General features: G+C 39.9%; 1 protein-coding gene across 1 annotated transcript; it reads left to right on the top strand.

The window, feature by feature from the left end:
- Positions 1–5,209: 5,209 nt before the first annotated feature.
- On the top strand, positions 5,210–20,670 carry LOC146314836 (snake venom 5'-nucleotidase-like). The gene is made up of 9 exons (XM_084737862.1): positions 5,210–5,755; positions 10,569–10,791; positions 12,090–12,278; positions 15,756–15,956; positions 16,533–16,687; positions 17,714–17,822; positions 17,897–18,046; positions 19,755–19,955; positions 20,045–20,670. The coding sequence occupies exons 1-9, from the start codon at positions 5,378–5,380 to the stop codon at positions 20,218–20,220; spliced, it is 1,782 nt and encodes a 593-aa protein (XP_084593988.1). The 5' UTR covers positions 5,210–5,377; the 3' UTR covers positions 20,221–20,670.
- The last annotated feature ends 6,734 nt before the right edge of the window (positions 20,671–27,404 follow it).

The following is a 27,404-nucleotide window of genomic DNA, read 5'->3' as shown; positions in this document are numbered from 1 at the left end:
AATCACAGCAACAACAGTTTCCATTCAGATTTATAAACATTTTTCATTAAAAGTGTTCCTGTTCCTTGTATGTAGTATCCTTCATACAATGATGTGGGCTTTTAATGCAGTTTTTATTGTAGTGCTGCCTGAGGGGTCAAAGGTCACAGATATTCAGTGTTGGTTTTCAGTCTTGCTCCTGCAGAGATTTCTCTGGATTCTCTGAATCTTTTAATGATATTATGGATTGTAGATGGTGAAATCTATAAATTCCTGCAGTTTGATGTTGAGAAACATTGTTCTTCAACTGTTGGACTATTTGCAGTTTTCCACAAAGTGATGAACCTCAGCCCGTCCACGCTCATGAACAGCTGAGCCTTGTGATGACGCTCCTTTAATATCCAATCATGATCCTGTCACCTGTTACCGGCTCACCTGTGTACGTGTGAAATGTTTTTTGATCTCATACTTTTTTTACCCATACTTTTTTCTGTCACCTCGATCGAAGTTCCAAGCAACCTGAGCTGATACTTACAGGCACAGTGAAAACACTGCAGACCACCGACTGGTCAGAGAGATACGACACCCTGCATCCCTCTTTGCTTGTTGAAGACGATGACAAATCAAGATTATAAATTGGGACTTGATTCTTATTTGCTCCCATGTTGATGTGAAGAGATTTGCTGGATATTATTTATTCATCCACGCAGTTGGGATGAGTGAAAATGGTTGTTGATGGTTTTGTTTACTGCAAGAAAATAGTTGAAATAGTTTTTATAGATTGATTTCTAACTCAGAACATGATAAAATACAAAAAACATGATAAAAAAACAAAAACAAATCTAGAATATGTTTAGCCATCACCATTCAATCCAACCAGTTGTGAAACATCTGAGTCATCATGAGTATTTTACGGTTTGGTGAGACATTAAAGAACGATTCATCCTGTTTTAGCCTTTGGTATCCTTAATCTCTGGATCAACATCACTGACCTCACCGGCAACTTTGTTCCAACTTGTTCTTAAACTTCCTGAGAGATTTCCAAACCAGGTAATAACAGCGATGACTGAGTGACTCTGCTGTGAAGAGCATCATGAGCTACACGCCTCGGTTACAGTGGAGCTTCAGGAGGAAGTGCAGCTGTTGATTGTGCCATTGTGTTGTCATTGAATATCAGCTTATTGTGACTCGTCGATGATCTGATCCTTAAAGGGATCATTCAGATTATCTGAGGTGTGGTTCTATGAGACACTCAGGAACGTTTGGAGAAGCCGAGAGGAGAACCTGCACAGGAGCTAAGCAATGTACTGCTGTGGACAGGGTCTGGTGCACCTAAAAAAAAAGTCTACCTTAAAAAAATCAATATCACTTTAAGTGTATGCTATGTTTATAATATTTTCATCACTTTACTTTGTCATCTGACAGCCTTGTCTGACAGGAAACCACTGTTATATAAGACAAACATTACTCTCTCCAAACTCCATAGCCAAAATGAGTCATTTTTCCAGGCAGAACACAGGAGTTGTTGGTCTACCACTGCTTCAGTCTGTTAGTTTGTTTCTGGTCTTGTGTGACTGCAGTGAATCTGAGCTCTCCTTTCAAAACACCAAAGTCACACAATAACACAAACGAACTAAGTGCTTGAGACAGCAGCAGCTGAGCAACTTCCGTTTTCTGCCAAGTAAAATTAGTGATTTCACCTATGGAGTTTGGTTTGTCTGACGAGTGATTTTGGCTTATTAAATCGTGGTTTCCCATCAGAAAAGTACAGCAGAGAAAATACTCTGAATATAGTGTACACTTAAACTGATACTGATCTTTTTTTTAAGTATATAAAATACGTGTTGCTGCTGACCCTCATAATCTGAACTATCCCTTTAACTACTGTCTGAGTGGACGTGTAGCACTTTCTTCTAAATTTACTTTGAGCTACAAAAGTAAATGTAACCAGAGCGGTTCTGCTCCGAAGGCTGAAACCACGAGACGGTCTGCAGTGTGTTTCCATGATGATGTTGTGTTGGGTTTGGCTGTGTGCGGTTTGAACTTGGGAGCTGTGTGTGGGAGGGTAATGAGTACGAGTGCCTCATTTAAATGTCACACGTAGGCTGCAGTAACCAGCAGTCAGTAACGTCATGATTCAAACTCACACTGATGACACTGATGACAGATATCACTCACTCAAATTTTAGAGGTGTATACACACTGTGATGTGTCAATCTGATCTCAAATCTTATCTTGAATTCTATCAATTCTTCTCTCACTTTTCCTTTATCAAAAGCCTCTGGTCCAGTTTTTGATTTGGTATGACATTCCCATCAGCCCCTGGCATGCTAAAGTTAGCATTTAGCTGCAGCTGCCGTCCAGCCTCATGTGCATTGCACACTTTGTGTGTCTTCATACCATAAATTAAAGAATTAATTTTGACCAAACCAGAGTTGGTGATTGTTGAAAGATGAACCAAGATGTTTTAGTTTGGTTTATTTTGATACTGTAAAGTTTGAATGAAGCTGAGTATGATGTCTTTACAGAAGGTGACAGCAATAAATCTTGTCTTTTTGGTTAAACAAAATGTATCTTGCTCTTAAAAAAAAAAGGTCTCTCTCTGTCGTGATCCTTTCCACAGTGTTGTCAGACACTTAGAATAACAATCCGAGCCTGTTAGTGGCAAAAGTGGCTCCGCTGTGCGCTTTAATGAAGCGTCTGACAGCACGTCAGCTGCACTTCGTTTCTATCACTCTGCTCTGCTTCCATCACAGTTAGTTTTGTAGTTTGTGGTGATTTAGAGACTCGAGTTGTAAAGTTTACAGCCTGTCATGCTGTTGTATTGATTTGTGCTCAATGATGCAGCTAAAAACGACTGTAATTTTTAACTAACCACTCCTTTCACCTTCTCTCATCAGTTAACCACCAGCACATGCTGTCATAAGGCTTTTTAAATTAGTCCTCCGGCTAAAACAAAAACTGTCTGACTGGAAGAACCTCAGGAGCAGCCCTACAGTGCAGGTGTGGTTCTTTAAAACAATAACTGGTCCGGTTGGGTTGCGTGTGGACGATTTATGTGGATGTGCGTTTTTGAGTGAGGTCAAAAACAGACTGACAGCAGATTTGTTCCTTTAAAACATTTTCTCATTATGTAGATACACATGAATACACACTTTCAAAAACAGTGTGTATGTGAGGACAAGATAAGTGTAGGCCGATGCAGTACTTTAAAACCTGTGGCATAAGGTTTTGGATGGGACAGTGGTAAGATACACTGCCAGAGAGTTTTGTGTTACCTTCTAAAGAACTGTCCTGAACTTGTTGCATCCTGTTGTCGATTTCAGGGGTTGCAGAGAACAGAATTTAGTAGAAGTGAGTTTTTCCTGGTAAGAAAAGGTGTTTTACTTCTTTGTCAAAGCTTAAAACTCTCTAAAGTCTCACAGACAATCAACAGCTTCACCAGCTCTCTTTCATTATCAGGCGTCTTGGGTACACTGTCGTGCATAAGATGTGCCAGGTGGCAGAGCTGAGTGATGATAAAGAGTGAAAAGGAAACCCATTGCTGTTTGTTTTGGCCCTCTGACTGCAGAGGCGTGTCACCACTTTATTTTATTTGTGTTTCCTTCTTTCCAGGCATCTGCAGGTTTCCCTTCACGTTCAAGTTTAAACCTGTCAGTGGCGTAATACAGAGGATTGTGACTGCGTAATCTAATGAAAGGTCAAACTGCGACTGTAAACTGTGTATACAGACTTAATAATGGTGCAAGAGTCGAAGAAGTTAGTGTTTCTGTTGTGGTGTCCAGTTCTGCATTTCTGCATGTCTAATCTCACAGACTTCTGTGTCCAGGACAACATGGTAAAATTCCCTCTAGGGTGTCTTTCCTGAACATCTTAATGTTATAACCTGACATGTTGCCATAGGCTGCCTTCATACTGGTGCCTCCTTTCTTACGGTGCAGACGCTTTGCTGCTTGCTCTTGCATTCTTTTACTGATAGTGTTTTTTATCTCCTGGAAATTATGAGCAGCAGCTCCAGGATACTTATAAATCACTGGGACTGTAATTCACTTAGATAAAGTTGTCTACTGCCATATTTTCAACACTTTCATTTGGTGAGTGCAGCCTGCCAACAGCAGAAGCCTGTACTGCAGTGACAGGAAACACTGTCCTGAGCTAAAGCTAATTAGCAGCAAGATGTCCTTTTGACTTTCAACTTCTACAGAAAACTGCAGTGCTTGATACTAAAATCCACCACTGAGAAGTAAAGGTGGAAGTGAATGAACTATGTGGGAACGACACCACTTTGGACTCAAGACAGTGGACGCTAATGCGAATGCTAATACACAGCTAATTAGCCGAGAAAACATCTTTTCTGTCGACAGAAGCCTTCACTGTTGTTCTTTGCTCTTTTTTCAATGAAGAAATACTCTCCAGGTCTGATATAACTGATGCTATCACAGCATCCTCGCCAACCTCTTCAGGAGCTGCCATTTTTGTTTGACACAAGTTGTTTCCATGGACTCTTCTTGCTGTCGGTCCGCCTAAAACCACAGCTGTAGCTGCTAATAGTCCCACTGAGGTTTTGATTTGTGAAGCAGCTGGCTGACTTGCCTTATCATCGAGGCATAGCGTTAGTCAATCTCTCTTCTTAGTGGGACACAGCTGTTGACAACTGCAAAAGGGAACATTAACAAAAAAGCTCCCGTCTTGACTTTCGGTGTGCTGGTGCCCCACCACTTACAGCTGGTGCCCTTTTTATTTTCTCTGCCCGCTGCCCCTCAGACAGCCTGAGTCTGCCACTGTTGTTGATCTCTGGAATTACAATGCTCAGTGAAACAAATAAAGGAAAATCAGTCTTTCACAAGTAAATATTTCCCTTAGTCTCTGTCTCTAAGGTTGTTGTCTCCACCCTGCAGATCTCACTGGAGTTTATCCAAATTTGTTTTAAAGGCACAATTAGAGCAACAAACCTCCAGATCTACAGATTAGTGGTGTGTCTGTCAGCTTTTATGTCTCTTACAATGCCTTCTATTTCTTTTATAGTTCCAACCTAATTAAACTTCTCTTATGAAGGAGAAGTGTCAGACTGTGCGCACAGCTTCCGTCCAACGTGTCTTGAGTGGAGAGAAGTGAATTTAACAGATTATGAGAATAAGTCAAAGGTGGGCGGAGGACATCAACCTCCTCCTCCTCCTCCTCCTCCTCCTCCTCCTCCTCCTCTTCTTCTCTCGAAGGCGCCTCTTCTGTCTTTTCTTTCATTCTGCCAGCATGTGTCAGCGGGGTCTCGTTTAATTCATCAGGAGACACTTCACAGGGAGCTCGGGGAGCAGAGAGAAGGAGGAGAGGAAAGACGGGTCATGTAAGAAAACAAACCTCCGTCCCGGTTTCCTCCAGTGTTTTTACGCGCAGCGGAGCGATGAAAGCGGTGCGCCCGGAGAGGAGCGCTCTGTCCCGGCTCTGCCTCCTCTTCCTCCTCCTCCTCCTCCTCCTCATGCCGGACTGCTCCGTGTCCACCTCGGGGACCTGGGACCTGGTTCTCCTCCACACCAACGACGTCCACGCCCGGGTGGAGGAGACCGACAAACACGCCGGGAAGTGCAGCAACAGCAGCAGGAGCGGCGGGTGTTTCGCCGGTGTTGCCCGGAGAGCGACGAAGATCAGACAGATCCGCTCCAGCGAGAGCAACGTGCTGCTGCTGGACGCCGGAGACCAGTTCCAGGGGACCGTCTGGTTCAACTATTACAAAGGAGCAGAGGCTGCTCATTTCATGAACAAACTGCGCTATGATGCCATGGTAAGACACGCTTCGTAACGCTTCATAACGGCACTCTGCTCAGCTTCATTAGAAACTGGAAGATTTCTGTCTGCTGATCTGAATTTACACTCAATAAAGAAGCAGCTTTTCAGGGATTTAATTTAAATGAAGTCTAATTCATAAGGTGCTTCAATAGATGGCAGGTTTGCATCAAGGATTAAATTTTTAAACGAGTTTAAATTTTATTAAAGATTAAATTTAAACTTCTCTTTGGACCCCAGTTTAGTTTTTTTTACTCTAAACTTACATTAAATTTAAATCTGTTGCACCAAAACTTTAAATTTAAAATATGATCCGGTGGTGGATAAGTTGGACATAAAACTCAAGTTTTTTTTGCATTAAAACAGTCTGTCAGTTGTTGCCAGGCTGTCTCTGTGCTGCTGTCTGGTTTTGTTTTGTTTTTTGTTTTTTTGTTAATTGGCCATATTTCCCCTTTAATTCGGCCAACAAGTTTCAGGCAAAGATGTAGAAATGAGAACTTCTCTGCTGAGCTGTCATGAGTAGGCTAACTAGGCTAACTAATTTTAGGCTAGCTTGCAAACTGTGTAACATTTTGTTACCTTTTAACTGGCTGACAACCCCTGTAATGTTTGTGAACTTCTTAGCTACCTCACATTTTCTGGCTAGCTCACAAACAATGTATAGTTTTGTTAACTTTTTGGCTAGCGCCCAAATAAACAAACAATTTACGTGGTTCCTACAGCACTCACATACATTTTTATCTATTTTAATTTTGGTAAGGAAGTATTTTGCAATTAGAGCAAAGGTGTAGAAATCAGAACGTCTGAAGTTTTTGCTGACTTTTTTATCTAGCTTGTAAACAATATAAAGTTTGTTAACTTCTTAGGCTGCTCACAAACAGTGTAATGTTTTAATAACTTTTTAGCTAGCTTCCTGTTTTTAGCTAGTTTGCAAACAATGCATAGTTAAGTTAACTTTTTAGCTATCTCACAAACCCACACACTATCTGTAAACTTTATAGCTGGCTAGGAAACACAGCAGCGTTTGTTAACTTTTTAGTCAGCTGGCTAACACGTTAACGTTTTGTTAACGTTAAGGAATACAGAGCAGCTGTCTTTTATATTTACTCGGTCCTGACAGCACTTAAATTTATTTTTATTTATTTAATTTGGGTAAGCAAGCATCTCCATACTAATGGAAGTCTATTAGTTTAAATCATTTATGCTGCCAGTGTTGTATTAAATCATTAATGAATTCATGTGGAAGAAGTGTTATAGTGTGTGGAAGTTTGTTCTGTTAAAATCATGGTGGATCATATTTTATAAGCTGTGTTTTAATGTAAAATCTTAATTTGCAAAGTAACTGTAGATGCCTGATAATGTAGTTGAGTAAAAGTATAAAGTAATTAAATGGAAACACTGAGGTAAGAAGGACAGTACTGTTATAAACAGAGGTACCTTATTTCTTTTTTTTCTTTTTTTTTTCTGTGTAATACCACTGTTATATTAATGCAGTTTTCTTGAATATATCAATAAGAATCTGCAGATGATTGGTGACTCTATTATTAGTGTAGATCTCCTGTCATGTATCATGATAATTAGATTATTAGATTAGATTTGCTGAAATTTGTTGACATAATTTGGCATAAAATTGTTATAAAAATAAATATTTTACAGTGCACAGTCCTTAACATCACCATGTTGTCACAAGACATTTAAAACCTCATAAAGTACAATGATGAGTAAATGAAGTCACTTTTCATCATAAAAACACTGTATGTAATGGTTTTAATGATGTGATACACAGTTAACAAATATCACTAAATCCATTAAAGATTAAAAAACATTGAAAGGTCCCAGTTGAAAGCAGATGAATCAGACTCTACTTAGTGAAAGGCTGAATTTATTGATTCTGCTCTGAAGGCCTCAGATGGTTTTAATTAGCTTAATAGCAGCAACTGGGAGGAAAAACGTTTTAATGGATCGGCGGTCTGCTCTCTGAGCCTTTTAATCTTTACACCAGAATTAGATACATTTGTTTAGACCTGTTTTGAATCATGATGGAGAATTAATCCTCTGCTGTTAACTAGGGCCGGAGGATTTGGTAAAAAAAAAAAAAAAAAGTCTCATTGCAATTATTTTGACTGAAATTGTAATATGTGATACAATTAGTGGAACAAGATTTTTAGGTCAGGTCATCTCTGCAGCACTATAGTACCTCATTATAATGTTGTCACACATTTTTCCTTTTTCAAAAAATTGCAATTTGGTTCTGATTTTGCGATTTGGATCTTGCACTTGTGATTTTATTGTGATTGATTGTGCAGCCCTTCTGTTAACAACTGAAGAGTTTCATCTCTAAAGAAAGATGCTTTTGTTCCACGATTAATGATTATATAACTCAATATACACGTGAAAATAACATACTATAAATTCTTAAATTCTCAGTTACAGTTGTGGTAACATGGTCTCTTGGTTGATTGTGTTTTCTCTTGGGATGTTTTTAAGCCACGGCAAAACACATAGCTGCTAACTAGCTAAATTAGCTCTTCACAGACAGACTCTGCTGTGAAATATACACGAAGTCGATGTAAAAAAGTTACATAAACAGAAACTTTTTCATTTGTTTTCTGGAGCAAACACAACACAGCCTTTCAGTAACTATTGTACTGCGGTCTGAGCTGATCTACAGTCTCTCTACTGGTGGACAAGGCAACACAACTGAGGAGACAAACATGGCATCTAGGGAACAAAGTTACAAGACTCACTAATAAAAAAAGAAAAATGTTCCTGCCCTTGTTTGGCTGTATTTTTGATTTAGTACCGATGAGAAATATGAGCCAGCAAACACTGTGGACTGCTGATTGGTCAGAGCACATCGCAGTGAGTTGAGCGAGTATGAGAGAGGGTGAGTATCGGACTAATTACTGTCTGTGGTGGCAGAGAGTGACGGTGGATGTGCGCTGAGCAGAAGAAAAGCTGATCAGTGAAGTTGTCAGTCTGGCAGTAAATGTACAGTTTAGGTTTGAGTTTGTCAGTGAATAAAAGCTGCAGCTTTATAACACTAATCTTCAGTCTGTGTGTGTGTGTGTGTGTGTGTGTGTGTGTGTGTGTGTGTGTGTGTGTGTGTGCGTGTGTGTGTGTGCAGTGTTTCCCAACTGAAGGAATAGCATCACTATGACGATCAGCTCTGCCTACTTTGAGGGAGTGGAGTACAGTTGAGTTGAGTTTTACACAAATCCTTTTTGTGAATTTTTTTCAGCTACTGAAGCTACATGCCAGAAAAAGTTTAGGAACCACCGCTCTGGACTAGGGATGTGCCCGATTACCGCAATTTGTCCACTGAAAGGACACTTTAGAGGGCACTTTACCAAATTTTGTCCACGGGAAGCTCATTTTACCTCATTATGCCCCTTGGAAGGGCACTTTAGAGGGAACTGTCAATTAGAATATTGGGGTCAATTCTGTCAAACCCTGCACTGAGATCTAAGAGTAGGAGGACGGCTGCATCGCTTGCACTGACAATAATTCTTAAGTCATGTATGACTTTGAGCAGGGCTGTCTCTGTGCTGTGGTTTACTGGATAACCAGATTGGTGCCTTTCTTGGTTAAATGAACAAGTAGTTGATTAAAACGATTTTCTCTAAAACTTTGCCCAGGAAAGGTAGGTTAGAAATCTACAGACCTGCAAATCATCAACTAGATGCCTAAACAGCTACCCGTGTCAGTTACTAGACTTTCTCTTCTAAAACAAAGAACTTGTGTAGCTGGTGGTGCAGTGACAGATTTAGTGATGTATCACAGTATCTGTTTCCCCCAAAAAGACATGTTCCAGAGTCAGAGCTGCTGGCTCAATCAATCACCAGTGGACAGCGGACCTGCCTGTGGACAGATAAAGAACAAGGCTTTTCTCTGTTCTGCTGTTTATTTCTGGTTGATTTTCACACAGTCGGTGGACGGCAGAGGAAGACGTCCAGACTCGTTTTAATCCTGTTCTGTTTCGGTTTCTGTGTCTGAAGAGCTGCTGGCTGTCTGATGGCAACATCCGTCTTCGTCTGTCCGGAAACACTTACAAGTTTAATTTACATTGGTACTCTATAATCGGACACAGCACAGTTTGGTGGGAGAAGAGGTGGTTTGTGTTTTTCAGATTCAAACAAACTGCAGCAGACACTCTGGGAATTTAGGAGACTATGACTAACCTGCTCAGTTCATCCATCCTGTACTCTCTTGGTAAGGGCTGGACCCTGTCCCAGGTGACATTGGTTGGGAGGTGGGACACCCTGGACAGATCACCAGTCACAGTTCTGCCAATGTTAGTGTTAGTGGGTTCTTTTGTCCTATACTGGACAAAAGAACCCACTAACACCTTCTGGCATCTGGCTTTTCTCTCCAGTGGGAAAGGTACCATCAGGACCAGGTCCAGTGGTGGACTGAGGCTGTCTGACAGACAGAGGCAAAAAATAAATAAATAAAAATATTGCAGTATGTGTTACATTATTATTCTCACCTGCTGCCCCAGGTTCATTTTTATTCATGCATGCATTCATGAATTTGTGTAAATATATTTTTTACCCATTAGGTAACTTTTTTGCGAGTTAAACGGTGGGTGTCCAACTTGGTGAAGGACTCTGGGGAAAATCTCTTCGGTGGAACTTTTGGATTAACCTGACACGAGGGGACACCCACAGACGTAGTTTTATTTATTTGTTTACAGATTTTTAAGGGAACCACAGATATAGTATGTATAATATATCAGTTGTTTCCTTTTCCGTTTCCGTCTGAATGTCATTCTGAGCTTCTGTGTCTGACTTTTCTTTCCTGTTTTTCAGGCTTTGGGAAACCATGAGTTTGACAACGGAGTGGAAGGACTCATGAAGCCGTTCATGGAGCAGATCAGGTGTCCGGTTCTCAGCGCCAACATCGAACCGGACGCCAGTCTGGCCCCGACGTTCGGCACCTCTTACTTACCTTATAAGATCCTGACTGTCGGCAGTGAGAAGGTGGGCATTGTGGGATACACTTCACAGGAGACTTCTGCTCTGTCCAAACCTGGTGAGTGGACGGGGATGGTTTATGTCTTTGTTTGAGTCCAACTGTCTCACAGTGTTTCCACACTCATCTGAAGACCTTCATGACCTCCGTCAGTGTGGTTTGCACTGTTTCCTCTCAAGTGTCATGAAGAGTTAAAGGGATAGTCAAGTGTTTTACCTACAGTAGATGGATGGTTTGGAGAAGCAGCAGAAGCTAAGCTATGTACTGCTGTGGACAGAATCATAAGTGTCAGTTTAATATTGGCCCCTCTGTGCAAAAATGCCATCTTAGTGCCCCTGTGGTTGATAAAACAGATGTACAAGACAGCTACACTGTGGGTGCAGGTGTCTAGACAATAATCGATCTGGGTAGGTGGCGTCTAGTTTAAATCTTGTGTTGCCTTTGTATTATCCAGCTAATTAGTTCCAGTTATATGTCATCTGCAGGCATTTGTTTGCAAAAAAAAGTGGACTTATTTTGTTATTTTCATTTTTTAAGGAGCAATATGTAGCAAATACACGTGCAAAAATGAGAACTACATACCAAACGTTGAGCTGGAGCCATAAACTGTATGTTCAATAGGTTGAATCCTTATTTAATATACGACCTCTGGCTAAAGTGTGTGTGTGTGTGTGTGTGTGTGTGTGTGTGTGTGTGTGCACGCATGAGTTGGTGAATAAAGAGGAAAAAGAAAAAAAAACATTTGTGTGCACAGATTACTGTGAGAGCAGAAATGATCAATATCAATAGCAACAGTCTGTTCTTCATAGTAACAGTCTGTCTTTGATAGTCTGTTATTCAGTAATAACAGACCACTGAATGCCATAATTGTCCAATCAGAATCAAATATTTAACCAAGACATGTAATAAAATCACATTATAATGCATTATAACAGCTATTATAATGCATTCTAAAATGATTCTAATGTTATTATAACTGAGAATTATAAACTCTGTTCACTGAGTGACCTGCAGTTATGATAATATAATGATACTGAATCTTATGACTCATAAAATTCTTTATAATGAGTTAGGTTAATTTCTGTAAAGCATTATGAGTATTAATGAATTGCCATGCTGAGTAGATTATAACGCATTAAGTATGTTTATAATGTGTCATAGATATGGACGTCATAGAAGTGTTACCAGATTATCATGTGTAAAAACAAAGAAGCATTAAAATGTTAGTTATGAAACAAAAATGAAAAATGTAATTACCTTAATAAATGAATGTATTATAACTGAATGTAAATGCTGATGTTTGTGCAGATGTTTTAACAGATGTTTTTCTCTCTCTCCCCTCCATGTTCGGTGTTCAGGACCTCGGCTGCAGTTCGGGGACGAGGTGAGCTCTCTGCGGCTGCAGGTGAACAAACTGCAGACTCTGGGAGTGAATAAGATCATCGCTCTGGGTCACTCCGGCTTCACCGTGGACCGGGACGTCGCCAAGAGGGTCAGAGGAGTCGACGTGGTCATCGGAGGACACAGCAACACTTTCCTCTACACAGGTAGGGAGGTGAATACAGATGTTAATGTCACATCTGTCATATCTTTACTTGTGTAACAGCGTGATGACTCAGAATCCCAAACATCACCTTCATCTTATATTAAGTCTCATTTAGGAATAAGATAGAATTTTAATTTTGCACCTACAGCTAAACTTCCTAAAAGTTGAATTTATAAGAACATCTGGATGCTACATACAGTATCTCCCTCACACGAGGAGAAAACTACTACAACTTACTAAAATAATACTATAAAATAATCAACTCAAAATAGTTTTAATAAATACCTTTTATGCCATTCATTATCTTGAGAAAACAAAAAGGCTTATTTCTCAAGATAAAGAGATTCAGTCCCTCCAGGAAGTTGTGATCGTAACTATTAATGTAAATTCAACCAGTCGCTGTGAATTCTGCACATTCAACCCAAGTGTTTTTGGCAAATCATCGCAGCTTCCTGCAGCTCCACCAATCATAGCAGTCCACCATGCAAACGTCATGCATGTATGTTTCAATGAACTGACTCAGTGTCTTATTATATTTTTTGTATTTTTGTTTTTTATTTTGTCAGGTACTGAAAAACACATTTTGTCTTTGTAATTGACATTTATCAATGTTCTGCATACTTACATATCTAAAGTAAGTATTCTATAATTTTTGCTTGCTTGAGTTCAGGCTCCTAAAAGATTTTGCATCTTTGTGGAATATTCCACATTCCATTCATTTACAAATAAAGCATATTTTGTCAGATTTTTCATAATTCAAGCCTTTTTGGTAAAGTTACTTGGAAGACTCAGAGCACAATGTGGTTTTATTCTCAAACAAACAAAATATGAGACCTTGTTTTGCACACATGCTCCTGCAAGTTTTTAGAAAAACTGTTGTGAAATCAGACATTTTAAGCTGAAACAAACCCAGAAAACACGCCTGTGAACAATCCTGGAGGGGCTGATTATTTATCTAAAGAGAACAACTTTTTGGTTTCTGTGGTTCTCTGGACTGACGGTCATTGGCTGGGGGAGGGCAGCAGCGTGTTCAGTTGAACCAATCATCAGCCAGACAGAGACGTGTCTGAGCTGTGAACCTTTGAATGCAATTTTTCCGTCCCACTAGCGGTCAGGATCTAAAAACATCTGTGAAACATCTGACTTTTCAGTTTTTTAACGGGTGTCACAGTCTGTGTCTGTCTGTCTGTCTGTCTGTCTGTCTGTCTCTGTCTTTTTGGTTCTTTACAGTAGGAAACTCTGAGTCTTTGTCCTCGTGGTCGACTCCAGAATAAACATGCTGTCGGTTTGAATGTGGCCTCCATAAATAACTCTGTAGTGTTTTATATAAACAGCAGTCGAGCGTCACTGAACAGGCAGAGGAAGTGAGTTTTTGGTTTTGACCTCAGGCAACAGAAACTCCAAGAAAAGAAAAATGTGTTGCGGGGTGTGTGTAACCCTGCGGCCTCACTCAGTGCATCAGGCCAGCACTTAGTCATCATTAGCGAGGTGGAGTTCCTGAAACTGACAGTGATGCATTCAAGACCCCCTAAAACTCAGTCAAAACCACAGACAGAGATCAAGAAGATGAACTTTGACAGCTTTATTAGATTTTCTGATGGTTATAAGAGGAATAAAAAGTCAAATCCAGGCAAACCAAACAAAGTGATCCGACTCCAAGGTCCTGTCCACATGACAGCTGGTGTCAGCCGTTGTTTGCTTTCTTTTTTTTATGCTAATAAAAGACCAAACAACTAATTAATCAGTGGAAAAACTATCTACTAAACTAAATGAAAGTTTTGCAATAATTCTCACTATGTTACAGTTTGCAGTAAAACCTGTGATTTCACCCTTTTGTCCCCCATGAAGAATACAGAAACTCCAGAAAATATCACATTTTACTTTTCCTGATAAGACTTTGCCGAGCCAAAACCATGACATGAGTAAAGGAGGTTAGTTTGGTGATGGTTGCAATTTACTGCTGACAAGACGATCACCGCAGTGGAATTTCTTAGAAACTGTCTTTCTTCCTGGCAGAGTTGAGTCACTGTTGAAAGTCTGCTGTTGTCATGAAGCAAATAATGAATCATATTAAAATTCTCCTTTCAATTACCTTTTTTTAAATATATATTTTTATTGCTTTTTTTTCAACTTAAAGTTGCAATAACACAGATGCATCGCTCTGTATCTTCCCAACCTTCCCAGCGGCTCTTTCCCACCTTCATCCATCCAATCATATCTAGGATTAATGGCTTACACTGGTAGTTTATGATAAAAGAAATATATGAAAGTAGTGAAGGAAGAGTGAAGAGTGCAGACAACAAAATCGACATCTTTCTGCCAGAAAAAAAAGAAAAGAACACCTTGTCGTACTTTATTAAGCTTTATTACAGTTGGTGCTTCATCTATCAGCAACAAATCTTAACAGAATAATATGTTAATTTACTGCAGATTGTCAAAAATATAGAAGTAAAAATACTCTTCAGTACAACATGTTTAAAACAATACAGTGGAAACATTTGATAGTATTGAAAGTAGCAAAAGTAATAAAAAACTACATCTTCATTCAAGACCGAGAGTTCAGTTTAGAGCCGCAACAAAACTGAATAACTGATGTTAGTTATGTTGTTAGCTAGTTGACTATTATTCTGAGAATAAAAAAGTCATTTTGGTTCCACTTCAGTTTGCAGGTCTCCTCATTTCATGGTAAACAGGTGGTAAATAACTTCTGACGTGTGAAAATTCTTTGAACTGACCCACAAATTACTCACAACTTTCATGGTTAAGCGTTTGATAATTAGCACGTGTTGTTTTAATGCCAGTAGGTGGTAAAAACCATTTAACATATTTGAACTTTCTTTGAAACAGCCTGCAAATTCAGTCAGTATGTGATAATGAGGAAGTATCATAATTAATGAATCATCAGATATTTGCAGTGAAATCTGGGGTTAATTTGAAGATAAATTAAAAGATATTTCTAATATGTTACTTGGTAATTAAAACCCACTACATGAAAATGGTACTTTAAAAAGATCAAATACTTCACCATGAAATTTTGGGGTAATTTTGAAATAATTTATGGGTGATTTTTAAGAAATTTTAAATATATTACTTGGTAATTACCACCTATTTATCTATTTTCTAACAAAAAATGTCCAAATTCTCAGATTTCAGCTTCTCAGATGTTTCTTTACTCCTCTGTGACGGCAAACTGAATATCTTTGAGTTGTGGACAAAACAAAATGTTTGAGGACGTCATCTTGGACTTCGGGAAACACTGATCAACATTTTTTACTGTTTTGGACCAAACAACTAATTGATTAATCAAGAAAATCATCAGTGGATTAATTGATCGTTAGTTGCAGCTCTACTTCAGTCTTTATTGTCAGTCTTTACATTCAGGTTTGAACTTTGAAACACTTTAGTTTTTAGCAGGAAAACTTACATGACTTTAAATTTACTGTTTGAAAAGATTCTTGTTCTTCTCTTTATTTCTCAGGGAAAACGCCTCCCTCCTCTGAGGTCCCGGTGGGTTCTTATCCCTTCATGGTGAAATCGGATGATGGACGGCAGGTTCCTGTCGTTCAGGCCTACGCCTTCGGAAAATACCTGGGTTATCTGAAGGTGACCTTCGACGCTGCAGGAAATGTAGTGAAGTCGACAGGAAACCCCATCCTGCTGGACAGCAGCATCCCACAGGGTAAAGACAACTTTAATCCCTCTCATGTTTTTGACTCGGACAGTTTATCTTTTGTTTCTGATATATAAAAGTTCTGTAAATGTTCAACAGTAACGATCCAAAGGAAGAAGCAACATGATTCATTTACCCAACAAATCTCCCTGTTGGAGGGGTGGAACTCTCCAAAAGTACAAGAACTTTGGTGTCGGGGTTTGCAGCGCTGAAATTTCTAACTGGTCACGTACTTACTGCATTTTATTTCAGTCAGCTTTTTCTCCTCCTTTGTCGGCTGCCTAGTGATCAATATAAAACATGGACATGTAATGTCAAAGAAAGTGAAAAATAATCTGTATGTGTGTGTTCTTCTGTGGTCTGTGCTGCACTCTTCAAGTCTCATGTTTTTCCAGAAGCTCACTGACGAACAAATGACTCAGAAAACAAACAGCAGTTATTATACCTGATCAGGAATCTGGAAAATCCAAATCAGAGGAAGGTTTTAACAGCCATTTGTAGTATAAAAGAGGCACGATCAGTGTATTTTTCCATTAAAACATTTCCATCTCCTCGACTTACACTAAAATAAAACCTCTGGTTCAGATCCGGAGGTTCTTGCCGACGTGGAGGAATGGAAGAAGAGACTGGCCAACTACTCAGCTCAGGTGGTGGGAAAGACTCTGGTCTTCTTGAACGGGACCACTGAAGACTGTCGGTTTCGGGAATGCAACCTGGGAAACCTGATCTGTGACGCCATGGTGAGTCCTCAACTCCTGAATTCTTCAGTGAAAATCTTACTGTCTGAAAAGTTTGTATTTGAAATGTTCCGATGGCATTTTTTCCTTCCCAGTATGATACCTGAACTTTGCATGTCAGCCAGTATTGATGATTGCTGTTATTGTTGGCTCAGGTTGAAAATCTTTGGCGTATAGGACGCTGGCAGGAAGTAACAACATCCTGTTTCCTCAATCATGTGTTCTGGACTGGACTAGTGCATATTTAGCGTGAAGTGATGGTAGAGTTTGCATTTGCTCCCGTGGTAATTATCTGGATAATATACCAGGAAAAACTACCAGCAGGATGCTGAGTGTACTTAGAGGAAACATCTGGAAAATACTGAACAGTTTCACTGTTTTCGATGAAGACGGGCTGCATTCAGACGAGCTCAAACCTGCAGAGAACAGCCGGTAGTTCGGTCGGATCGATGTTGAATCACAATCCACTGCAAACAAACCAAGTTTGCTTTGGACCAGACAGAGATCACCTCCTCGAAAGGGTCTGGTGTGGTTTTATTGGTGCGCAGCCGAGAGCGAATACTGTGTTCACGCCAGCTCAAACGAATCGTACCGAGGAGGAAAACGAACCAGAGTCAACCAGACCAAACTACGCAGGTTGTCCGGCTGAAACTACCAGGAAAGGAGTGTCTGTTTTTGGTCCACCTCCATGCAGTTCTTACATGAAACTGCTCACAACAAAGTCTGTGAATTATCCAATAACCAGTCCGTGAGTTTTTCAAATTACATTTTTTGGTGCTTTGATCACCACAAACACAAGAGTGCCGTCTAGTCTCATTATATTGGAGAGAAGGCCGACATCTCTACGGCTGGTTTCTCCAAAACTCTGCAAACCACACCGAAACTATCTACATGGAAAAAAATGTTTTTGATTTTGGGTGTGAACTGTCCCTTTAAGTTAACTCTGGTATGATACATCAAACAGTAACATTTCTGTTTAATGTCGCACACGGTCCCTTGCATAAATAAACCTCTGACTCCATCATTCAGGTCAACAACAACGTCAGATTCCCGGACGATGTCCAGTGGAACCACGTCAGCGCCGCCATCTTCAACGGAGGCGGCGTCCGCACGTCGATCGACGAGCACAGCAGAAACGGTGCGTCACTGAGTCCTGTGGAAGTGAAATAAAAACCAGAGCAGAATTTTGACACAGTGCTGATTTTTCCGTAGGTTCGATCACCATGGAGGACCTGATAGCCGTCCTACCTTTCGGAGGAACCTTCGACCTGGTGCAGCTGAAAGGCTCCACGCTGAGAAGAGCCTTCGAACACTCAGTGAAACGATACGGACAGAGCACCGGAGAGTTCCTACAAGTGTCTGGTATCTTTATTTTCACACAGTTTCCATCTGTATATGTATATTTAGGATGTTAGTATAGGTGGGATTTAGTGGTGTCTAGTGGTGAACTTGAAGATTGCAAACACCTCCCCTCACCCTCCCCTTCCAAGCATGCAGGAGAACCTGCAGAGGAAACTTACAAAAATCACGAAAGAGGAGCCGCTCCCTCTGTGGATATAAAGGACTCACTCTAATGAAACGGAGACAATGATTCTTATTCTTACTTCTGCCAATAAATCATTTTAAATCTCACAAACTGGACCTTTAAACCTGTCGGGAACAGAAGTCACACACTTCCTGGGTTGATTACATTTCTTCACCATGAGGAAGAAATGATGTGAAAATATTGTGACTCATCATTTTCACCTGTTTGACAAGTCAAAGTTTAAATTCAAACATGACAGTCAGACTCACATGAAGAGCAAATCAATATTAACATATCCAGAGTTAGAATATGTACTTTTACTTAAGGAAAATACAACGGTGTAAAAATACTGTGAACAAGTAAAATCCTACCATAAAAAATTAAGTTAAAAATACTTGAGTAAGAATACAAGAGTATTAGCATAATCCTCAGATTATTTATTATAAAATTAGATTATAATTATTGATGCATTAGGACGTAAATATCACTCTTTTTAATTGCTTTATAAACTACTGGATAGTTTAAAGGGACAGTTCACCCCAAAATAAAAAAATATATATAGATTTTTCCCCTGTTTATCTATCTGGATAGTTTTGCTGGGAGCTGCTGAATCGCCTGTAGAGATGTTTGTTTTCTCTCCAGTATAATGGCAGTAAACGGCACTCAGCTTAAAAAAACAAACAAAACCAACATATTTTTACGTTTCTACCATAGAAAGAAAATAGTTCCCACATGAAACTGTGGATTATCTTGTGTAACAAGGTCTTTACCTCTGAAAAGAGACATTGCTGACAAGTTTTCAAATGTGTTTTTTGGTGTTTTGAGCTCCACAAGCTGAGTGTGAGAAGGCAGACATTTCTACTGCTGATATCTGTAAAACTCTGATTTTTGAAAAACAGAACAGTATTTTTGATTTGTGGGTGAACTGTCCCTTTAAGTCATCTGTATGTGTGATACATCAAACAGTAACATTTCTGTTTAATATTCTACACGCTCCCATAAACAGGTAAATAAATAATAAGATTATCTTTAGCGCTACAGGTCAGGGGAAAAATGTGTATTTGTCTTTGTTTAAAAATTTGTTTATTGTTTTGATTTTGTGTGAAACTCTCCTTTAATGTATTCAGTAAAATATCATAATTTACTATATGTTTTGCATTTTGTATTAATAATCTGAATTTGCAAAGTACTAGTGACTAAATCTGTGAAATAAAGAGTAAATAGTACAATATTTTTCCTAGAAGTATAAAGTTGAATCAGATCTAACGGCCTCCTCGTCCGTCCTCATGTCTCAAGTTGCTAATCGGATCGTAAACGATGACCAGTGCATGGAAGAGAAAGTCTTGGCTGTTTCTGTTATAAGAGATAAAAGCCCTAAAATATTTCCAAATCATCATCAGATGATAACCAGCGGATTCAGACACTGAATAAAATACTCAAGTAAAGTGATTGACACTTGATTAAATGTACTTAACTTTCCAGCACCGGAGCCGTTATTCATCAGTATCGATGGATGAATCACGCTGCTGTTTTGGTGTCCGACAGGAATCCATGTGGAGTTCGACCTCTCCAAACCAGCGGGTAGTCGCGTGAGGAGCCTCAGCATCCTCTGCACAGAATGTCGAGTCCCTCAGTACGAACCCGTCCAGGGTGAGACGGTCTATACGGTGGTGCTGCCGTCCTACTTGGTGCTGGGCGGAGACGGATTCTCCATGATCAAAAACGAGACGCTCAAACACAACAGCGGTGAGAAAATGTTTGGATGTTGTTGTTTTGTTTTTTTTTGTGGCTGAGCAGAGATGAGACTTTTCATTTAACTTTTTATGTCCTTCCAGGTGATTTGGACATTTCAGTCGTGTCCAACTACATCATGCAGAGAAGGAAAGTTTATCCGTCTGTCGAAGGACGCATCAGGTTCTACAACTCAGCCTCTGGACTGCAGGGACAAAGCGCTGCGCTGGTTTTACTGGTTTCACTGGGGCTGCTCTGGACTCTGTGTGGGAGCATGTAAGACTGACTTCACTCACAAACACAGGAGGACGTCTTAAACAAACTCCATGTAAACTTGAAGGATTAACAGCACTGTTCGTTTTTTTTTTCCATGGGACTGAAAACATGATCAGACTTCACTTTTAATTCTTTTTTGTAGTTATTTTAAATCAGAAACTGAGCTCTGGAAGCTAATTTCTCCCAAATAATCAGGTTGGGAGAGTCTTGAAACTCCATGTGGACCAAGTTTGGACAAACAGTAAAAACCACAGCTGACGAGACTTAAAGAAAACAGACTGTTAAAGTCTCAGATTTTAGATCTCATGTTTGTTTGGTGGTGATTTGAAAAATGTAGATACATCATGAAGGTGTTTCAACTTTGAGACGTCTGCTTTGAGTCCTGTTAGCTTCATTGAATTAATTATCACTCGTCGCCCCTCAGCAGTGCAGCGCTCTGCACTCCCTGCTCATATCTGAAAAAAAAGTGTTTTTCTAATGTTTATGTCCCATAAAATGTCTGACTGTGACTGTACTGACTGTATCTGTGCAAAGTTTGTAACTAGAGACGTGTTTTCACGTCCCTCTACTGAAGAGGGACATGTCTGTGCACCTAAAATCTGAGATTTAAACGTACCTCGGGCAGCTCACCACTGCCAGTTACAAGCTAACAAACAACATAAACAAATAAAAAAATGCTAACTACACTTACCGTTCTGATACATTTGCTCGTTGCCTTATTTTGCTGTAGAACAGACTTGAGTCTTTCTGCCCTGTTTAGATGATGTATAGCTCAGGGTTAAAAGTGACACGCGTACATTTAGAGCGCATCCAACTCCACTTTTTTATTTAATCTGGGTACAAAGTAAGGTGCAAAGTGGTTGTATTTAGTCTCTTGATTAATCACAGGTGTGTGTTGGTGCACCTGCCTCTGGAGTATTACTTACTTATTATAATTAGCAGTTTGGAGAAGCGACAGAGATGAAAAATCGACCCACTTGTAGTGATGCAGACACTGTGGTTATGTGGTTTATTTATTTATTGAAAGTTTATTTGTAAAGGGACAAGTATGGAGCATAAATCAGTGCCACACCGTAGCATTTATAGCCGAAGCTAATATGCAATGCCTGTCCCTCGCTGGGCCTTAAGATACAAAAGACTCAGCAACAAAACACAAGTAACAGTACAAAGTACAAACAATGAGAAATACAGGACACTACAAGATACAAATTACAAAACATAGTTAGCACCACAGAGTAAGAAACACCAAATTATTCATGACTACGACTGATTCCTCTTCAGAAACTGTTTCAGTTTGAATTTAAAGTGTCTAAATCAGGATCCAGTTTGAGTTCTACAGGTAAAGAGTTCCACATGTTAATTCTACGGACAGAAAAAGCTGTTTGTCCAAATAAGGATTTACACAAGAGAACCTTACAATTCCCACTGGATGTTCCACGTGTTACTGAGCCTGAAGCTCTAAGTGGAACCACAAGGTCACTGAGGAACCTGATTATGAGTTTGAGAGTAGCAAGATTAATGAAATGATCAAAACTTAACATATTTAGTTTCTGAAGAACATGGCAATGATGTGATCTTATTGGTTTCCTGTCTAAAGTTTTAACTGATCGATTGTATATCATCATGAGAGGTTTGGTTATCGTAGATGCTGCTTGTGACCGTGAGGTTACACAGTAACTCAAATGTGAAAAAATCATAGTATGCATGAAACTGTTTGCAGCATGAAATGGGAGACAGTTTCTGATAAGTCTTAACGTGTGTACGTTTACTTTTGCAACCCTGCTCACCATCTTAACATGCTTGTCAAATTTTAGGTGGGAATCTAATATGAGACTGAGGTATTTTACCTCTGAGACCTGTTCAATATGTTGTCCATTAATATTCAGATTTAACGCATTAGCTTCTGCTGATGACCGAGTCCTAGAGGAAAAGCAAACTGACACCGGTTTCTTAACATTAAGTGTAAGATGTGATTTTTCAAACCATGCTGCGATGGTCTGCAAGTGAGATGTCAGCTGTATGGAAGCTGCCAGAACAGTTTTACCAGACATGTGTACTATTGCAATTGTTTTTAGTAATTTCTCTAAATTATAAAATGAAGTGTCACAAGCAGGAGGATTATATAAAACCATGATCTTAAAGTGCATTCGAGGTGATAAACAAACATTAAGACACAGATATTCTATTTGAAAATCATAATCCAACACTGTTTCTGTGCATTTAAATGAGTTTTGAATGTAAATTTCCACTCATCCTCCTTTACCAGTTTTTCCTAAAGCATCTGAACATCAACTAAACTGGTTTGAATCCAGGTTTCACTGAGGCACAAAAAGTGTAGATTTGAATCTATTAACAGTTTTAATTTCATCATGTTCAGGAAGTAAAGTGCAAACATTAAGATGTCCACCGAACACGCCCTTTAATATCTCTGTCCCATGATTTCTGCATGATTTACAGTTGGAAAAATTTGGTGAGGTTTGTGTTTACTTACTAATTTTCTGGAAGATGTTTGTTTGAGAGAAATGTCTTGTTTGGTAAGAGAAGGGACATTCAATGGTCCGAGTCCAGTATAAGGTGTGTCTGTGGGTGCGGTGGAACCATTGTGACAGGGACTAGGACCAGGGGAGCATCAATTAGTAACGGACCGGTGAGCACCGGACTGATGGGTGGTCATGCACAGGTGGATTTGGGAGCACGTGGACGGAGGACGCCGAACACATCAGTCCAGCAGCTCCGTTCAGATGAGACCATCTGCACCAAAGAGACGAGCAGAGGTTGAAGTTATCAGTAAAGTTCAGTCCGCTGGTGTCGCAGGCAGGTGAGAGCCAGCAGTCTACTGAAACCAGGTGGGTGTTGGACCGGAGACACGCGCTCTCCTGTGGGACAGTTTGAGGACGTTGAAGAGGCTGATAAAGTCTCGTTTCAGCTGTTTTTTAATGTCGTTTGTAGCGACGTGTATGACGACAATGTCAAAGGATTTTATTATGTGTGGGACTTCATCAGTGATGGTTTGTACAGTAGAACCTGGGACCAGGACAGTCTGAGGTCTGTGCACTTTCACATTCCGGATTATCGAGTCGCTAATAATGAGCGTCGATGGAGGAGCTCGTCCGGCCGGTGTGGAGCTGCCAGAGGCCCCGCGGGTCACCGGCTCACTTCCCCGGTGGTGAGATGGATCCTGACGCCATCAGCTGCTCCCAGGACAGTAGGTGATTGAGAGTGATCAGGCTGTAGGCCCCGCCCGGCTCGTCCACACCAGGTGATGCTCGTCTGCGCGGCGGGCGCGCGGTGACGTTTACAGGTGACCGAAATCGTGGGTTTGTTCTGGAAGATGGAGGCGCCATGTCCCCAGCCTGTAGAGGGAATTCCTGTAAATCGAGGACGTCATGTCGATTCACTGCCTGGATGTCCCGGATGGACAGGTGGACAGGAGAGAGAGGCAGCGGCTGGAGCAGCGGGCGGAGATGACGTCGCAGCCGGAGGTGTAGCAGCGTCAGGTGGATACGGAACAGCGGCGGCCAGATCTTCAGGAGTTCTGACGCGGGTTGTGCAGAACCAAAGATGATGTGTCCAGTTGTCTTTCCGCTTCTTGGATGGAGATTCTTCGCTCCAGTTCAGATCTTCTGAGGTGAGTGAAGTCATGGTTTCTTGAACCAGAGCTCAGCTTGTTTCTTTGGTAACTTAATATCCAAAACGTGAAACCTGAAGAACCAGATAAAAGTTTGTTTTATAGGAGCTTTTCTGACTGACGCCACGCATGCGCAGAGTTGAAGTAGGATAAGATGGATCCCCGTTATGAAAGATGCTTTGCGCATTTACAGAGGAGACACAGCACCGTGACTGATTATTGTATGTTACTGAAAAACAGCCTAAAGTAAATTATTAAAAAAAAAAAAAACACTGAGACATTTAAACTACACACAATAAAGAAATCACCCGAAAAACTTGAGCTGCTATGCAAAAAAAAAAAAGACTTAATGATCAGAGAGGCTCCTTTTCAGTCATTTTAAACTTGTACAGTAATGTCACAGCACCGTGGCTGTTGTAACATTAGTGTGCGTTTCTGAAAGAAATCATTAAAGCAGTGGTTCCCAGACTTTTTCTTGCATGCGCCCCTCAGAAGGTGAAAAAGTTCAGCATGGTGGCTGCTGTGACATTTCTGCATGTTAGTGAAAGCAGCCTCTCTAATCATTAAAATAAATCTGCAAAGTTTATGCTGCTCAACATCATTTAAAAGACAATTAAAAGATGATTAAGTTCTAAGAAACTGCTCTCAGTTTCACGTCCATGTGCACAGTGATGTCACTGCAGTAAATATTGTTAATATTTAAGCAGCAAAACTACAAACTGTAGTTATGAACTGTTCTTTCAGACAGTTGACAAGTTTTTCAAACAACAAAATATGAATCAGAGTGAAACTGAAAGTGAGCACTTGAACTTTCCTTGTAGAAGAAAACCATGAGTCTGTGCAGCAGGTCAGAGTCGATGCAGCATGCAGGTCTCAGAACAGTGAAGGATGTTCAGACTGGGTCATACTTCTTCCTAATTCGTTTGTTTTTGTCCGGCTGCTCGCGTCTGTCTCCACTCCGGACCTGTTTATATCAACGCTGCTACTTTCTCTGACAAATTGCTTTGACTGGTACTATTTATCATAACCAATAACACTTTGTGTGTCAGGAGGGGAGGATTTCCCTGCAGAATCACCATAAAGCAGTTTACCTTTAGTTTACCTCTGAGTCACAGTGGCTGAATGTCAGCTGACTCTCTTCAGCTCAGTCTGAAACATTGAGAGTTTCTGAGCTGCTCAGTGAACAAGGCGTCCTCTGTGTGAGGACCTCTTGAAAGACGCTGGCTGCCTGTTAATGCTCGGGAATTCCTCCCTATTAGTCACTTCTCTGAGCGTAACCCAGCTGGCAGCAGCCTGCACCGACCCGAGCTGCCAAGTCCTAAAAAACAACCACATTAAGAGTCAGTGGAAAGTGTTGTGAGCAGAGACGAGGACACAGAGACACACACAGTCTCATGAACACATCAGCCTGGGTCATATTCAGGACAATTTTCATTTCCGCTTTTTTATTGTTTTATAGTAAGATATTCATAGAAAACAGTTCCACAGAGTAGTTGGTATTTGAACGTTTTATTCACAGTGACTTCCTCATTCATTGTCACTCAAATTACAAAAAAAAACCAGTGTACTTTCTTACTTACTGCTTGTGTTCTTTATGCAGTTACATCGTTTTGTCCAGTTCTTCAGATAAACATGACATGTAGCTCACAGTGAAGGGTTCTGTTTAGAGAAACAGATTTGTTTACAGCGAGTTTCAAAGGCCCAAATTTTTCTTTGATGGTGCAATTTGGTGCATTCTGGGCCTGATTTTTATTTTTGCAGCACAGGAACAAACCTAGCTGGAGGAGCTCCGCCCTGAGACAGAGAGCAGAGGAGAGCTGCAGCGTGTTAATCAGACAAAAATGCTAAAAAAAAAATATATATATATATAATTTAATAATTTATCTCCAGGTCCCGTTTAAAAGAAGTAAGTGCACATTAAAGCTACGATGAGGAACTTTCATGTTGTGTTGACTTTGGAGCCCCCTGTGGACAAAAGCAGTAGTTTTTCCTCCACCACAACCACAAAATATAACGTCAAAAATCAAATTATTTTAATAAAAATCTCCTCCTGCTTCTTTTGTTTCTGGCTGACGCACAACTCACTGTAACTTTGCCTGTGAAAATGTAAAAACAGCTTGCTTCATCTGATTTTGAGGAGAATCTTACAGATTATCTCGTTTGCTTCTGTAGGTGATATAAAAGATTATTCATGATTTCTTATGATTCATAAACAAACACTAATTCAGCGAACACAGCATTAACTTGGACTCTAATGTGAAACGGACATACAAACACACTTACTGCGATCTGGAATTAAAATTTCAGAGGAAACCAGCTGTGTAGCGTTAAAAAAACAAGAAAAGTGAATGTTTAAATTTAGCATGTTTCTCTGATGATGTCATGTTCATTTTATGACAAATTTCAGTAAATATATTACAGAATCATATTTTAATGATTCAGCCCTGCTCCTATAATACCAGGGTTCAGTACTCGTCCATACGAGAAAAAAATGCACACTGAATAACGTATTTAAGCAGCTTTAAGTAAAATTGGCTTCCTTTGATTATTTTTGAGAAAACAGACATAAATTGATGCATTTTATTAAACTGGAATTAACACTGATGTCTGGAACAACAAGCGAGCGTCTTGTTTGCTCTCAGAATTGTTTATGCAGAGTCAAATGAAATTAACCAATCGCAAGTCCCGATACAACACGCATCATCGCTGCTGCCATGATGATCTAATCCTTTGACATTTTTTTTTTCATGTAATTTGAAGCAAATGTGCATTAAATCTTTTTTGTGTTAGCTGTAAAAAACGATACTACAACAGAACAAATAAGTAATTTTGACTGAACATCTGTAGAAAAACTCTTGTATCATGTTAAACTTCAGATGAGCATGAAGTGTGTTGATCTCGTCACTGTAGGTCAAACGATGTTCATGTGAGATTATTCTCTCGTTGGTTCCTCGTCTCGTTCAGAACCTCTCGAAAGTTTGGACTCATCTTCTCATTTCATGTTTTTTCTTTATATATACATTTTCTACATTGTAGATTAAAACCAGAGACATCAAAACTATGAAAAATGGAAATATGTTGTGAGAAAAAACTGAATATGAGACAAAATGTGTTTTATATTTTAGATTATTAAAAAACAAAAAGTTGCACACTGTCTTCTATCAGAGGACAGTGTGCAAAGAGTCTTTTTACTTTTCACTGTTGACCCCTGGTCTTCTCTTACACACCTGTCGACCTGCTAACGTGCAAAAGTTTTTTCCTCTAATATTTAGGACTCTTCACCTTTTGTTTTGATGACAGCTTTGTGTCCAAACTTTTGATTGGTGCTGTTTAAACCGCTTTCTGGATAATTCAAGAAAAATTGATCTCTAAAAATGTTTGTCTTGATAACTGTGTTGTTGTTGTTTTGCAGGTTTCATTCTAACATGTGCTGCAGCTTCAGAATTGACAGGTAAGCCTTTAAAACTTTGCTTTATGTTTCACCTTTTGGGACACCAGTTCATTTCCTTTCTTATTTTATTTTTTGTCATGTTCACCGAGAGGTTTTTTTTTCCAAGTTT

Source organism: Lutjanus erythropterus, chromosome 15 (genome assembly GCF_056507025.1).
Source record: "Lutjanus erythropterus isolate fLutEry1 chromosome 15, fLutEry1.hap2, whole genome shotgun sequence".
Taxonomy (NCBI): Eukaryota; Metazoa; Chordata; class Actinopteri; order Lutjaniformes; family Lutjanidae; genus Lutjanus; species Lutjanus erythropterus.
The sequence above is the reverse complement of the archived record's forward strand: the minus strand, read 5'-3'. Positions and strand labels throughout refer to the sequence as shown.